The 15,307-nt window shown below is 47.3% G+C and overlaps 1 protein-coding gene across 2 annotated transcripts in view; it reads left to right on the forward strand.

The window, feature by feature from the left end:
• The window catches only part of LOC142575764 (uncharacterized), a 232,606-nt gene that overhangs the window by 212,412 nt on the left and 4,887 nt on the right, over window positions 1-15,307 (forward strand). For both annotated transcript variants that reach the window (XM_075685384.1, XM_075685385.1), the window contains 3 exons: window positions 3,650-4,128; window positions 12,210-12,585; window positions 13,068-13,185. In XM_075685384.1, coding sequence (XP_075541499.1) covers window positions 3,650-4,128; window positions 12,210-12,585; window positions 13,068-13,185 — 973 coding nt within the window. The remainder of the gene's footprint in view (window positions 1-3,649; window positions 4,129-12,209; window positions 12,586-13,067; window positions 13,186-15,307) is intronic.

Here is a 15,307-nt window from a genome sequence, read left to right on the forward strand (position 1 = left end):
ACCAAAAATGGCGCGAGCGACGGGATGGCCCGCAATGATGGGCTCGAGGCAGTAGTCTATAACTTCCCGACTACTTGGAGGAAAGTGCCTATGTATAGCTAGGGGATGGTGGTAACAACACCTTGAAAAAAGGCGAGACAAACAAATGGCGTTCATTTTCGTGCACGTGGCTTGCGGTGTATCATTCGCTCACAGGCTAGTGCGACAACTTTTACGACTCGCGCGACTCAAGAGGCATGCATTACGGGACGTGGGTGCTCATTCATTCTGGTCACTTTCCCATATGCAGCTCGTGCGCGCTTCCCTGTTATTTTCTTTTATATATATATATATATATATATATATATATATATATATATATATATATATATATATATATATATATATATATATATGTGTGTGTGTGTGTGTGTGTGTGTGTGTGTGTGTGTGTGTGTGTGTGTGTGTGTGTGTGTGTGTTAAATTGTATCTTCATTGGTGTTCGCGGCTTGTGGCACCTTCAGAAGGTGGAACTTACCATGCATAAACTCTTCGTGTCTTTCTTTCGTTTCTGTTTTTGCGAACCGCATGCATAGGGGAAAGAGTCTGCCGAAGATCAATGACATTCATGTGTCACTGCTCGTTAAATTAAGAAAAATTAATTATATGATAATGTCTTGGTTGGTAACCGAAGTAAGGGTTTAACGCTTATGATGAAGCAGTGTGTAAAGCGAGGATTGAACAAGGAAGTTTCTCACGCACTGGTACCAACATATAGGCTGTTGATATTTCTCCGTAATTCGGTAATAGAAGCAACAAACGCGGGAAGGCCGTACGCCTCTGTTAAAGGCAATGTTAGTGAGCACGTATTCTGCGCAGGATTGTATTTTCATCTTGTATGCCTACTAATAATCCAATTAATTCTTCCTTTCCTTTTTTCCTGCTTAATGCGAATAAAATTCTTAGCGTTGGCAGAGCACTTTTCTTTCCCGCTATCTGTCAAACAGATTTCGCGGGTCAATCCCGACGGTAGCGAATTCTAAAAATGTGGCCGATTCCGATTGTAGTGTAGCCTGAAACTGTGGGCCTAGTTTTGATCAATGCGTATCTTCAATGGGAAAAAGAAATAGTAATCTTTTAAAATTTCTCCAAATTCAATTTCGTCTGAAAAGAACGCTATTCACTTACTGGGAAGCTGTCGTAAATCAGTTCTGCTCGAATATTTCTCGGTTAATATGCTTCCTTTTAGGCCTTATTTAACTTTTATCAATGAAGCAGGTCATTTCCCTGTAAGAGAAACGCAGATTGGGGGCATGGTACCTGCACGGATGTCCTGTTACTGTACAGCTTCCGAAACGTCCACGCTGATCAAATGATCTGGGCTTATAGCTGTACGCTAGAATTATTCGTCAAAGATAATTCCAGCCAATGTTGATGCTTGGAATAGTACTACCGTAAGCGGCCACCCGATGGCAGCCAGAACTGAAGCGTTCCTCGGGGCGGAGTACTAAGGCCCACCCTATTCAACCTCACACTGATTAGTCTCGTTGAACACCTGTCAGCAGCGAACAAGATATCAATGTGCTACGACGACATATGTGCATGAACTTCAGAATGGTGCGTCCTCAGATGTGTGCAACAGATCAAAAAGCAGCTACTCCGGCAGCTGTATACCTTCGCAACCAAGGCCTTGAATCATCGTTAGACAAATGTGCACTGGTGGCATTCGCTCGCAAACCGATGACGCCTTAGGCCATCTGTATAAATGGTCAGAGCCTTTCTTATGAGAAGGCTCACAGATATCTTGGCATGATCATTGATAGAGATATTTCATGGAGCCCGCACGTGACTTACTCGAAACAGCGCTGACAGCAACCTCCCAGCTTTTAAGGTTTCTGGCCTGAAAGACTTCAGGATTGTCAGTGCATGCAATGTTGTAATTAGTAAGGGGGGCTTATTCTGGGCTTTTTGAGATACCCAGTTTGCCCGTACTGACGAACACTTCCAGAACACCTCTTCGTGCTCTGCAACCTATTCAAGCTCCATGGCTCTCAAAGTTCGCCATGGTCTGCCAAGTAGCGCATCAACAGTGGCGACTATTGCCCAATCGCCCGGAGCCAACCAATACAAACACACTTCGCGGAGGCAGTGCTGAGAGTGCCCATTAGGCACTTTGCCCGAACCCGTTCCCATGATGTTGCAACACTACCGTCAGAAAGGCGGCAGGCATCATTTTGTGTTACGATTTCGGATTATTACACCCGCGTTCCATCAGGCTTCACCCCCGAAATTAAGCCATCGATTGTTCTATGGCGTTTGGGTCGATCTGCAGTGCACTTCACCGTACCAGGAAACAGAAAAAAGTCTGAGCTGTCATCGCCTACTCTTAACCATGTCTACTCCTCTTGCACGACAGGTGCGCCGACCACGTACTTCATAGTGATGGATGAACACCTTTCTAAAGTTCCTTTGGAGCCGTGATTTTTTCCAGTGAGAGCCACCACCATCGATTTCAAGACCTGTCACCCAATGACATCGACGGCTGTGTAACTTGCAGCTCTTCGTGGTGCACTTCGTCTCGCCAGCCAAGAATAGCCTCTAAGATGGTCAATATTCATTAACTCAAAGGCAGCACTGCAATCCTTGCTATCAGCCCTGCGGCGCAGCCTACACTAACAAATGGTATTCTAGATCAGAGAAATAATCCATACATTGGCTGAGAAAGGACACCACGTGACATTGCAGCGGCTTCCAAGTGACTGCGGCGTCATATGCAACGAACACGCCGGTAACGTTGTTCGGTCAGCTCTTCAAGGCGCCAAAGAGGAGTCGATACCGTTGTCAAGGATAGATTCCGCTAGAAAACTATAAATGTTTTCACAGGATATCACCTTCTCCATGTGAAACAACCAAAGTTGACAAGGCAACCGGCTGCACCACGTGGACTCTTCTCTCCACCTTCGCATCCCATCTAGCCGCTGCCGACGCGAGGCTAGCCTGCTTTGTAGAATTTACAAGTGTTTTACTTTCCGAACGGGATGGGCCGACGACGACTCGTGTGATGACTGTGGTAGCGAGGAGTACGCATTCTCCGTCACTGTCCTCGCTACAATTTACAGAGACGATCGCTTGCAATCGCGACAGCGCGCTTTGATAAAAGAACTTGAACAGAGAAAATCATATTTAGAATGTCGACATCACAAGCAACCGCAGCGGAGGGTGGCGAGGGCACTGTTGCATGTATTAAGTACAGCAGGCTTGGACAAGTGGCTGTAGCCTGAACTGATGTTTGTAGTGCTGCTGCGCTGTGCGGTCACAGCATGCGGTGATGTTGACTGACTGTGACTGTGTAACTGTGCTCGCTTTCGTTGTCTCTCTCTACTTTCCTGTCACTTTACTTCCCCCTCCCCTCTCTCCCCAGCGTACGGAAGCAAACCTAATCTTTCCTTCTGGTTAACCTCCCTGCCTTTTCCCTTTCTTCTGTCTGTCTCTGCAAACGAAAAGGTTCGTGAATTCATTCTCTGATTCCGAATCGTCAATATGGTTGTTTGTCACACTGACCCGTTTTATGAACGCCGCTCTTACCTGTCTACGTGGCGTTCTCAAGGCAGCTGAATACGTAACTTACGCATTTAACAACAACGGTTTCCCACATTCTCGGACGGCGCAGGGAGGCACGTCGTGGGCGGACGAAGAGCTCGAGTACGCGGCCAGCGGCGGCCTGATGGAGACTTCGGGAGGCGACGAAGATGGCGGTGCGGACCTGGGCGGTGCCGGCCCGCAGCAGCCGGGGCGACTGCTGCCACCGCCGACGGCGGACAAGCGCAACCTGGCGGCCCTGGCTCGCAGCGGACGGCTGCCCCGGTTCCACTACAACAAAAAGCTCGGCCCGGCCGCCTCGCCCCTGCAGCCCGCCTCGTCGCGGGTGTTCATGGCTGGCCGAAGACTGCTGCCCACCGTCGGCGGGGGAGCCGCCATGCCTCCGATGCTGCGTCAGCACCAGGGCGGAGGCCATGGCTGGCGACCCGATGCCTGGACGGCGGCGGGCGACCAGGCGCTTCAGGGCGACGCGCCCGAGAAGATGGGCGTCGTCGAGGCGCTGGGCCGCCTGTCCGAGGCCGCCATCTTCCCCTACATCGGGCCGCATAGGTGGATAAAGCCGTGGTGCATACACCCCGCTGCTCTGTCCTGCCTGTTCCCCGTCCTCACGCAGCAGCACCCTTCTCCCCCTCGCTTCGTGCTGCACCCACTGCCTTCGATGCGCACGGCTAGGCATAGTTAGCCTGTTTGCTCCCGCCCTTGTGCACGCAGTGCTCGTGGCGACGCCTATAGTTATTGATGTGGTGAAGCCTTACGTAAATGATGCAACTGTGACTCCGATTCAAAGCTTGAGAGAACTGTGGACCTACATGGTTAACAATCGGAATAGTTTCTGTTCCACTTACTTGTATAAATTAAGCTAGACGTGCCAGAGTCATGAAAGTGGCTTAAATTTAGTGTTACTCGACTGTCATTAAGCACTGCCAGGAGAGAGGACGAGCAAGGGCATTACGAACAGAGTGCACGGGAGGAGCACATGACGGCATGACAAGTGCAAGGCTAGACCCGTTTGTAACAAGGAACTTTCTCCTTCTGGGAGCAGTGCTAATTAAATATAGCTAAACCAATTACCGTGCTTACTGCTGACTCACCTTTGCCGACTAAGTCCAGATGTCGGGTGTAGAAACGGGTGTTGCCTAATTCTGACGCCTGGGACATAAACACAAGCACACACACACACAATATCAAGCCTTGCTACTGTGTGTCGACGTTTCGCTAAGCTGCGCATTTGTCTTCAGTAGGCACACACCGTAGATTGTTTTCGTCTCCCTTTACTCATGCAAAGTTAAAATTATTAATCTTCAGCACGGACATGATTTCTTAGACGAGTCAGTTCGTTTGATGAGACCTTCATCGTGTACTGCTTGTTTTGGGCCATATAGCGTGAAAAATCTATAGGGTGTCACCTGCCATACGCACAAGAAAAAGAAAAGGGAATACTGGAGTAGAAACAACAAAAGTTACTTCCTGTACAGCAAGAACGATGGCTTGTCTGTGTTATCAAACCACATGCCTTTCGGTTGTTCGAGGCGCAGAACAAACCAACTTAATGAGATTTTACCATGTCCACTTCTATAAAACTTATACAGCGTTCAGGCCACAATTAGACTAGAGCTTTTTGGGGGATTCTATTTCGCTCTCATGCACAGATACGCAGTCGCACTGCAGCACAGTTTCTTCTTCTACGCCCACGCCGCTTTTTCTGTAAGCTAAGCTTGAAGTTAGATGACTTAACGCAGCCTAATGGCGCAGCCTGTTGTAGTTGTAGAAACTGAGTAGGGTCTGTATTAAAAAACTCTTCTTGCGTAAAAACAGTCATTCGTTAGCCGGTAAAATTAACAATTGCTTAGCCCCATCGCATGCTGAGGACAAAGGTCTCACTATTTTATTTTGATCAACTGCTTGCTTTGACGCAGCTAGGCCTAGAGAACCAGCACCGAACCTCGAAAGCGTTTTGCTTTTCACCTAGCAGATGGCGCCGCAGAATTAGCGTTCCTGGTGTAGACCACTCGCCATATAGCGAAGATGTAGGGAAGAATGAGGCTTTTGAGCCTAATTATTCACTCCATCGTTATGTTGATACTGCGCTCTATAGCACGGTACGCAACGACAGCATGTGCTAAGACGTTGATCTCTTGTCATGTCTCTTGTGGTTTCGCTTAGAGGCAGAGCAAGGGCAGGGGGCCTAATTTATCACGTATCACGGTAACGTACGACGTATCATGCAAAGCTCTATAATGATTGGTGCGATGACAAAATGGTCGTCACATTGATGGTCAACCGCCGACGAGATTTACGCAAGAAAAGTTTTGTGAACACTTCCCCGGTTTGGAAACATTGCATGGCGACTATTCCAATAGCGTGTGCATTCATTTTGAAGTTGCTCGTGTTGCGCCGAGCACTGGTACAGTTAACTTTTCCGTGTTTGGCATTACATGGAGCGGCGCTCTGGCAGGAGGACGTACGCTTGACCTGTCGTGCCGTGCTGACATACGCTTGCTCAAGCTTTGTCGTCACAGCAGCATTAGCATTGCAGATGAGTCTCTTGTCTCACTGTTTGCTTGTACCTGGACGCTGTTACAAGAAGAACAATGATAATATTTGGTGTCGCTTGATGTGGCGAACTACAGTTCAGTAAACCATAGTCTAAATGTCGTGCTGAGCGTGAACAAAGACGTAAGGAAACTATGGCACATATACACGTGTTTAATATAACTAAACTCTGGCGTATTTCTCTGCTCTTATTACACTTGTGCCGATGTTTAGAATCTAGCCGTGTACATAAATGACAATCGATGCGGAATCATGACAATCACTGTGCTAGGTCTCTTAGTCTTGTGAATTCGTCGAGTAGCTGAATGCGCTGTTGGTTCGAAGGGGTCGCAGTTGCAATTTTGGAGGGGTAGCGTGAAGGTCTTCTAGCTTAAACCGGTGCATAATTCTGATTCCATAACTTAGGGCCCAGCCTGAACCCCAATACACAGTGGAAGCCTCGTGCCATGTATTCATTGCTAAATTAATAAAGAAAAGCCACGAAATAGTGACTTTGGCGGATGGAACCAAGTTGTCTTTGACTATTGTTTTCCTGCTGGTTAAGCGTACCACCTCTTCAGGGGGACACCGTACACCAATGACCAGATAATCGTGAAGGCGCGCACACTATACTCTGCTTCAGTAGCTCCCTGCAGGAGAACCTAGGCCACGCGACCCGCCAGCACAGATTCTTGCGCAGCAAGATGTAGCGCCATAGTTCGGAACTCGGTGGACGACTAAATGACCTCGACAATGGGTCTTGTCGGCAGGTGTTGAAAGCTTCTCTGCAGATCGCAGGGCGGTTTGTTGCGCAATTTTGCATCGTCCTTTACTAAAATATTTATTGAGGCTTTGTGATACTAAAAATAGAGTTCTCCATTTGTCCGAATGGTAAAGTGTAGAGAACAAAAAGAAATTATTGCAGCACTGCCGTACAAACGTTAATTTGCATTTAAAAAGTACAAAGAAGTAATTGATGTGACCGTGGCTAAGTTCGTACGTGTACTCGGCACAGCCACAACACCGCGGAGAACTCCCTCATGGGCAGTGCTTCGTTCCTTCGTAAAAAGATGTCGTCCGCAGACGTACTTGCGTGGTATCGATTAAAACTGCCTTTTTACGTGAAAGGAACGAATGAGTTGGCGTTGAAACTGCTTGAAAATGTTCGGAAGGAGTGCGGTAAACATGCCCAAATTTTCATTAACAAAATGCCTACACTTGTGAATGTCAGCGAGTGCATCGTGCACAAAGGACTCAAAAGGTGGCGACACCATTCCGTGCGACACGTTCTGACCGAGCGCACCTGCTGAACCAACCGATTCCGCCGTCTCTCCAAACCTTCTCATCTGTATCTCTGAATAACTTGACAACGCATGCCATCTTTGTGTCAGAGCGAATATGGAACGAATTTTTTATCACCGCTATCACAACAGCTGATCTCGCTGCGTAGTTGCAGCCTCCGCCAACGCTGCAGCGCTCGCCGCTGGCAGACGACAGGGTGCGGACGGGCACGTTTTAAGATGTGTTCGCCCCCCTGATTGGTCGAAGAAGCCTGCAGCTTCCACAGTGCTGCGCGGAACTGCTGAAGTAGAGCATAAACGAACACCGAAAAAACAAGCGTATCCCACTATGGAGGTGCTACCAGCTGTTACCTTGAGTGGTCATCGTCCTTGCGCATGCTCATGCAACGGCAGGTTCCTGCACGATTATTACGTCGCCTTTTACTTCGACTCATTTACATCCGGCCCTCATTTTATCGCCTAGTCACATGCGATAACTTGTGCACACCGGAATAAACAGAGTATATTGAAAATTCTGTTAGCAAGCTTACGACACGGCCAACTTAACCATGATGGTCGCTATCCAGTTAATAGCACTGTTAAACCTGAGTCACGTGTTTTGAAATTTTGGATGGTGCGAGGGAAGGAAGGTATCAAGAATCGTTTTAGTAGCTCGTACCTTGACACCTTAATTACGATTTTGACCCGAGATCCACCGACGTGGTTAGGTTAAGCTAAATGTGTGGGAAAGCCTGCCTGCCGAGTTTCGCATAACCCATATTGCCCCCTCAAATCATGCGTTGTAGTGTGTTTCTCAAGGGCCCGGGTTTGTGAGCAGTCCTGCGTTTTCAGCTTGCCTTCCTCCGCCACACTGATTTGCAGGGCACGGGTGATTTAATTTCCTGTTCGTGGTGCAGTAGCATAAGGAGAGTATTGCTGGTCAAGCTTTTCTGGTGAAACTCACCTGGTGCAACAAACTAGTTTAACAATCGATAAGTCATTTTGATCCATTGGCACCTTAATTCGGATATTTACCATACTGAAGATTTGGTGGCCAATATTTTAGTAAATAACGTTCATGGCCACCACCACTGCTGCCATTTAAGATGAAAAAATAAGCCGGCAGGTCCCACGTCTTGTGGGCATCGATGTTATGCGAGGCAGTGTGCCTACCAAGTTAACGAAACGACCATGAGAGCGCCAATTAAGACGTAGACGGCTGCTTCATGACCTACATGACATGTACATCATGAAATTCATGTCATGACCTATCATTTATTTTCGTCATACACTCTTTTCATACTATGCGAATTTTTGTACATACCAAGTTGACGAAGCGACCATGAGAGCACCAAGATGTAGGTGACTGTTTCATGAGCTACGTGACACGCATTTCATGATATTGATGTGCTGACCTATCATTTATGTTCGACATACGCTCTTGTTATGCTATGCCAGTTTTGGTACATAGCAAGTTAACGAAACGACCATGAGAGCACCCAGACTTAAGCGGCTGTTTCATGACCTACATGATACACATTTCATGATATTCATGTCATGACCTATCATTTATGTTCGTCGTACACTCTTGTCATACTATGCCAAATTTGGTACCAACCAAGTTAACCAAATGACCACGAGAGCCCCAAGACAGGCGGCTAGATAGATACTGTCAAAGTGGTAAATGTTCAAGAAATGCTTCGCATTTAGAACTGGGCAGCTGTTTCAAGACTGCTTTGCAAAGAGCTTGCTCAATCGATTGAGGATATTTTACGTCCCATACCTGTGTAGTGTTATGAGAGTCGCTGTATTCAAGAGTTTAGTTATAATTTTGAATTCCTGAAGGTATTCAATGGGTGGCTAAAGTTAAGTAGTCCAACGTTTTAGAATTCCGCAGCAATGATTGCCGCCGCTGTGGCAGAAGTCGCGCCCGTTAGCTCATGTTGGGCAGCTGGTCATCACAGTATATCGTCACCGCAAAGCCTGTCGATAGCATGTAGTATTAAACACCGAGGATCAATCATACGTCCGGCTTATGACACCGTATGAAATTGGCAAGCTTTTTACTGCGAACTCGAACCTTCGGTAGTTAAAAAGCAGCTGAAGTGAAATAATTAAAACGAGCGATGCAACGAAGAAACTCGTAGGTCGTTGAACACCATCCGAGTAACTTTAAAAGCTTTAGGCGGATGCAAAGGGAGAGGGCCAGAGGGTACAGGGCAGGGGGCTCCAGGATGGTTTGACGATAAAAAGGGTTCAAAAGCGTATGGAAAATAAGAAAATGAAAAGGAAATTTGAGGAACGTCAAAACAAAGTTGGCCACGGAGAAGCCGGCAAGACGGCATTGAGGACATTTCAACGCTGTAGAATTGAAGTCGGCATAGATTAACTATGCGACGAAGTGAGTCAAGAATTCAATATCATTGGCTACACACAGAAATTGTACTCCCCTGACGTAAGAATATTAAGTAGGTCACGTCTCTTTGCATTCGATTCTCACTTCGGCTAGTCCTGAATCGATGGTGAAATTAATGGTGACTTCATAATGACTGTGCTCTGAGCCCAGAGATGTGCCGGCCGAACACATTAGATTGAAATAAAATGAAGTTCAGAAGTTGTCTTTCCTTTGGGGCTTATTATTATCAGAAAATTTCGAACAGCACACTTCCAAATGGCTCAGTTTCTGTTGCAAGTGCGCTGTGGATCGTGTGGGTGCTGCCTCTTTTGATCGTTGAACTATCACTCTTCGTCATAATTGTCAACTGAAAACAGAAGTAGTCGAAGCATTGCATCTTGGGAAGAACGGAAGGTCTCTCGGCGCCGTTCATCCATGGGTTGTACTCTGAGTTATATATCTACCAAACGCAAGCATCTTGACTGAGATTGTTTCTTTTTGTTTTGTTTATTATGAGTGCCTTCGTTTTCTCCTTCGTACGAGTGTGAAGATTTGCTGTTAGTGGTCTTTGACCTCCTGACTTGGTTGCTTCATTATGTCTCGTTTACATTACATTTTCCACTTGCGAGGCCACTCTTATAACACCTATTTTGTTCTTCTCATACTTGTTATAGTATTATAGTGTCGCGCTGTTTTCCAATAACGAGCATTTTGTGGACTTTCGTGGACAATCCGGACAATTAGTTCCTCATGCGGCAAGTAACCGACCATAAGTATATTCTAAGCCACCGGGTTGTTATTTAATTCAAGAACTGTAGGCTGTGAACTATAAGAAAAATTATCTGCAAATAACTTACGTTTAAATTTTCTTGTCCATACCATGGCAAAAAGGGACAACGTTTTAAGAAGTTCAGGCTGCAAAACCAATCACGCCGAATATAACGCAGAAGCACATAAATGTAGGTAGTCTCGATGGTTCTGACAGTCCAGAGCACCACTGCCAGAGCTTGAGAACATTTACTCACCGGTTGGCTGTCAAAGCTCGAGTTGATCGTACCTAAAGATGATCAAGTTTTCAGAGGTGTTAGAAGAAAACAACAGACACGCTTGCCCGGTGCTGGGGGTACACAAATGAACGCGAGGAAGTAAAACAAGGGAAAAAGAAGAGAACACTCTTTCGGAAGCACCTTCGTCTTCTACAGCTGAGGCCTACCCTTAAAGGTACTACCAGCGTTCCTTGTGGCTGGGCAAACAAATACACAGCCCCAATTTTATCGTAGGATTCCCTTCATTTTTTCGCACGAAGAGGTCATGGTCCACGGGCGTGGTGACGGCCATGCGAGTGAAGCACAGCGCGACCACCAGAGGCTCTTGGAGCAGTGAGTTCAATGTCCCTTTCTAGGCTGCTGTAATCGTCTCGAAGGTATCGTGAAGTGAATGAATGGTGTAAAACTTGTGACAGTATGACTCCGCCCGACGAACTAAGCCCTTGACTTGGCCAACCGAGACACGGTTAATCATGTCGCATTTGTGTTCATTGTTTCGCTGGTTGTATGTGTCATCTAGAACCCCGCGCTCACAGTACGCGGAATTCGCGGTGTGAAGACACAGATGATGTTTGCTGTCGGTCACAAAGTGAAGTTGTTTGTTGTTGCTGATAGCATGGTCGCTGGTCACTGGCTACAGCGGAAGGACGCACGATTTCAATTAACGCCTCGAAAGCGTAACACTTTCGTCGAAGTTGACATTGCGCAAAAAACATCTTATGCCAGCAGTATCTTTCTTTGATGTACCGTTAAGTGGCAGACTAGTATGTGAACCACTGGGAGAAGCCGTGGTTAGCCATGATAGCTTAGTAGGGTAATAATATTCCGACTGTTCCTCTGCTCGATCCGCTACGTCACAATCGGTCTCGACGCCCAATGGCACGTCTCCAATTGGCAGGGGAAGGCCACCATGTTGGTCTAACCACGCGGCCCTTTAAATACAGCGTGCTTGTACACAGACTACCATGAATGCCATTACATTCAGTCATTCAACCGAGCCTAACACGCGGAAGCATGCAGCACGTCGCCTCCGGCATGTAGATATTCGCAAGAGGCGCCTGGAAAAAAATATGCACGAGAAGTCTTGTGCATGCCTTTCTATCATTTTCGCTAATGAGCATCCCGCTCAGAAATGAACGCCGTGTCCTATCCATATATGTTTTGGAGCCTTTGTTAAGGAGTAGTCTTATCGCCCAAAGATTGAGGTTACGACAAGTTGCACATTAGCTAGGGGAAAGAAGCTTGACACGGAAGTCATCTGCAGATGGGTTGTTTCTTTGATCTAGGTGTCACCTGAAGCGGAGGCCTTGAAACAAAATTCTGGCTTGTCGCGTTCCATGAACTGGTCGGTCCCGTTCTCCTCTCTCTTTCACGCAGGTTCTCGTTCTTGCCGTCTGTGCGTGTGCGAAGAGACGTCTCCAGCGGCCAAGGGCGGCGGCGGCAGCAGCAACAGCACGACGAAACGCAGCGCGAAGAGCAGCAGCGGTTCGGAGGAGAGCCGGCGTCAACATCGGGCGCGCGTCAGCACGCGTCGCCGGGGCGTGCCAAGCGCAACGTGGCCGCCCTGGCGCGCAACGGCTGGCTGCCTCCGACCGCAGCGGCGGCGCCATCAGAGGCGCGAGGAACCAGGGCCGAGTTTTTGCGTCGCTTTTCGGGCTCTCAGGCCCACGAGGCCAGCGCGGACGAGGAAGAAGGATTTGTGCCCGAGGACGAGGCCTCCGAGACACCCGAGTGCGTCGACGATGACGACGAGGTGTGCCTATAGTAGATTGATTGATTGATTGATTGATTGATTGATTGATTGATTGATTGATTGATTGATTGATTGATTGATTGATTTTACTTTGGGACCTTAAAACGTCCCAAAGTAACAATGATGCTGTGAGAGACGCCGTAGCGGAGGGCGAAGGATTAATTTTGACCGCCTATGGGGTTCTTTTACACGCACCTAAATCGAAGTGCAATAACATTTTTTTTTTTTTTTTGCGTTCAGCCCTCATCAAGATGTGGTTGCCGCGGCCAAGTATCGAATCTGCGACCTCAGCAGTCGATATATAGCCACTGCTCGATCACGGCGGGTACTGCCTTACGAAAAGGCCAGGGACATAAATGTAAAATAAAATTTAAACCGATGGAGGGTAAACGGGTGCTAACATGTGAGCGTTTACCGCGCAGTCAGAAGTGGTCGCACGGTTCAGTAGTGTTCAGTTGCTCTGTCTGTATTGAATGTCGCAGGATGCGGACGATTTCCTACTGGTGCCATCATTGGAGGAAGTCAAACGAAACTTGGGACACATGGCCAGAATGGGCAGGCTTCCACCTTTCAACTACCGTCGTCCTTTACTGAATACCGGTGAGTGTACGCGTCTATGAATGCTTCTAGCTTGTTTTTCTAAAGGAAATGACATGTAAGTCTCCAAAATCTTGAGCGCAGAAGTTGTCAGCAGTTATTTAGGACTAACAGTTTCTTTCCCGAAAAACTATTCGTGAGTCAAATCTTCTTGACCTTCTCACTCAGTGAGTCTGTTGTTTATTGAGTGAGTGAGCGGCTGAGAGAGATGGCCATAATGGAATTGTGTAAATGTGTGGTCAGTTTACAGCTTTCGGACTCGTGAAACGAGCCTTTGCTGAAAGGTGGTGAAGGAAGTTGACACATATCGCAAGAAGATGCCTTTTAAGGCATGCTACTCACAGGCAGAGGCCTTGGGTCTGCGAATTATATTTGCAGTACATTTTTGAAGTGGTTTCTTTTTATTCTTTAACGTAAGGGTGACAAAAAATAAACTGGGGTTTTTAATGAAGCAAAGGCACAGGTCCTTATCTTCAGTTGTCATTTGCATAGATGGACATAATTTACGCGCTTGCTTCAGCTGACCTTGCACACGCGTGAAAAGTATTTGTACTTCGCATGTGCCAAAGTGGATCGGCAGTGATCATTAATAACGAATCGCTCAGACTTGGGTCACCTCGTCCTTCTCAACCCAGTGCGTAGCGATTATTCTAAGGAGGTACAATGCGAATCACCGAGGCCCGCTACTGGAATGGCGAGTCTGGCGCTACAGCAAACGATGCAAGTTCGATGAGTTCCTCTTGTCTAAAGCGAGATACTGATGTCGCGACTCCGCTCACAATAATGTGCTTTGCGTACTTATGACGAATCGAAATTCGGGCGGCTTAGCTGTTATGTCATATCGGTTCGAGTGTCGAGAGATATAACAAAAGCGCTTTGTATTCGCTGGAAAATCGGACTCGATAAAATAAGCTACTGACGAGGTGGAATCCACGCTGAGTGACAAAACGCATTTACAAGGTACATTTGTTTAGACTTTGCGCTGCATGGCTATCGGCTCGAAACAAATGTACATAGAAGCTCGGATGCCTTCCAGGTCTGTAATCTATGCTCGCATTCCTATAACGTTAACTCCAGAGCTGTACTTGTACTAACCGACTCTGCGCTTCGGTTCAGGGTATGTGACTGATGTGACTGGAAGGTTGTTCCATTACTCGAAATTCGTCTACCTCTATAATCGTCTCCTTATTAATGCTTTAGCATTCTCAGGCTTCTTCACGCACTTTCCTGGGACTAGCTGTCTATAAATCTGTGTATTTATGCTTCCAACCGTTTACCTGCCAAGCTGAGCCGCTTCGCAGTCCACGGTCGAACGGTTCAGTACATCGGGCGTCTGTGCTGAGGGAACAGGGTTCGAAACCAATCGTCGGAGAGAGAGAGAGAGAGAGAGAAAGCTCTTTATTGAAAATGCAGAGTGTTTAGCTAGCGTATTTCCGCCTACATGCTACTCTTCAGGGAATGGGACGAAGGAAGCGAAATGACCTAGAAGAAGGTGGGCAGAAGAAAAAAGGAAAAGAAAAAAATGCAGGTCGTCTGATTTTATCAGTAGTAGGGTAAGCGTCCAATTCGACGCATGCATGCGGTAAATGCAAAAGAAAGTAAAATGACAGTCTTGATGAGACGACGTGCGTGAGTCGCCGGACCAATTTGGGTCACTGAGCATGTGGCGATGTGTGCATATGTGCCGCTCTTCAACGAACCTCTTTCGAGCCGACATGGCTCGCTGTAGATACGACACTGGGTAGATACCGCTGCTCAGTGGTGCTCTTTGACGCCGACTTGGAGCACTGGGTATCGCCACTCGGTCTGCGCTAGTCTTCGATGAACCTCGTTAATGCCCCCTTGGGCAACTACGCACGTGCCATTAGGTGTGTGCCGCTTTTCGATGAACGTCTTTGACTCCGACTTGGATAGCTAGGTAGGTGCCACTGGGAATTATGCCGCTCCACAACGACGAAAAAGATCTGTTAAATTTATCCGATGCCCAGCTGAATTTAACTCACGTCACGGAGGTTCCAAATGCAATAGGTGCGCCTTTGCGCTAAGTGACAACTGGACATATGAGTGATAAACTGCTAACACGCAAAACACTGATCCGCCCAATCCTTCACTATGCATCTATAGT

Source organism: Dermacentor variabilis, chromosome 3 (genome assembly GCF_050947875.1).
Source record: "Dermacentor variabilis isolate Ectoservices chromosome 3, ASM5094787v1, whole genome shotgun sequence".
NCBI classification, from domain to species: Eukaryota; Metazoa; Arthropoda; class Arachnida; order Ixodida; family Ixodidae; genus Dermacentor; species Dermacentor variabilis.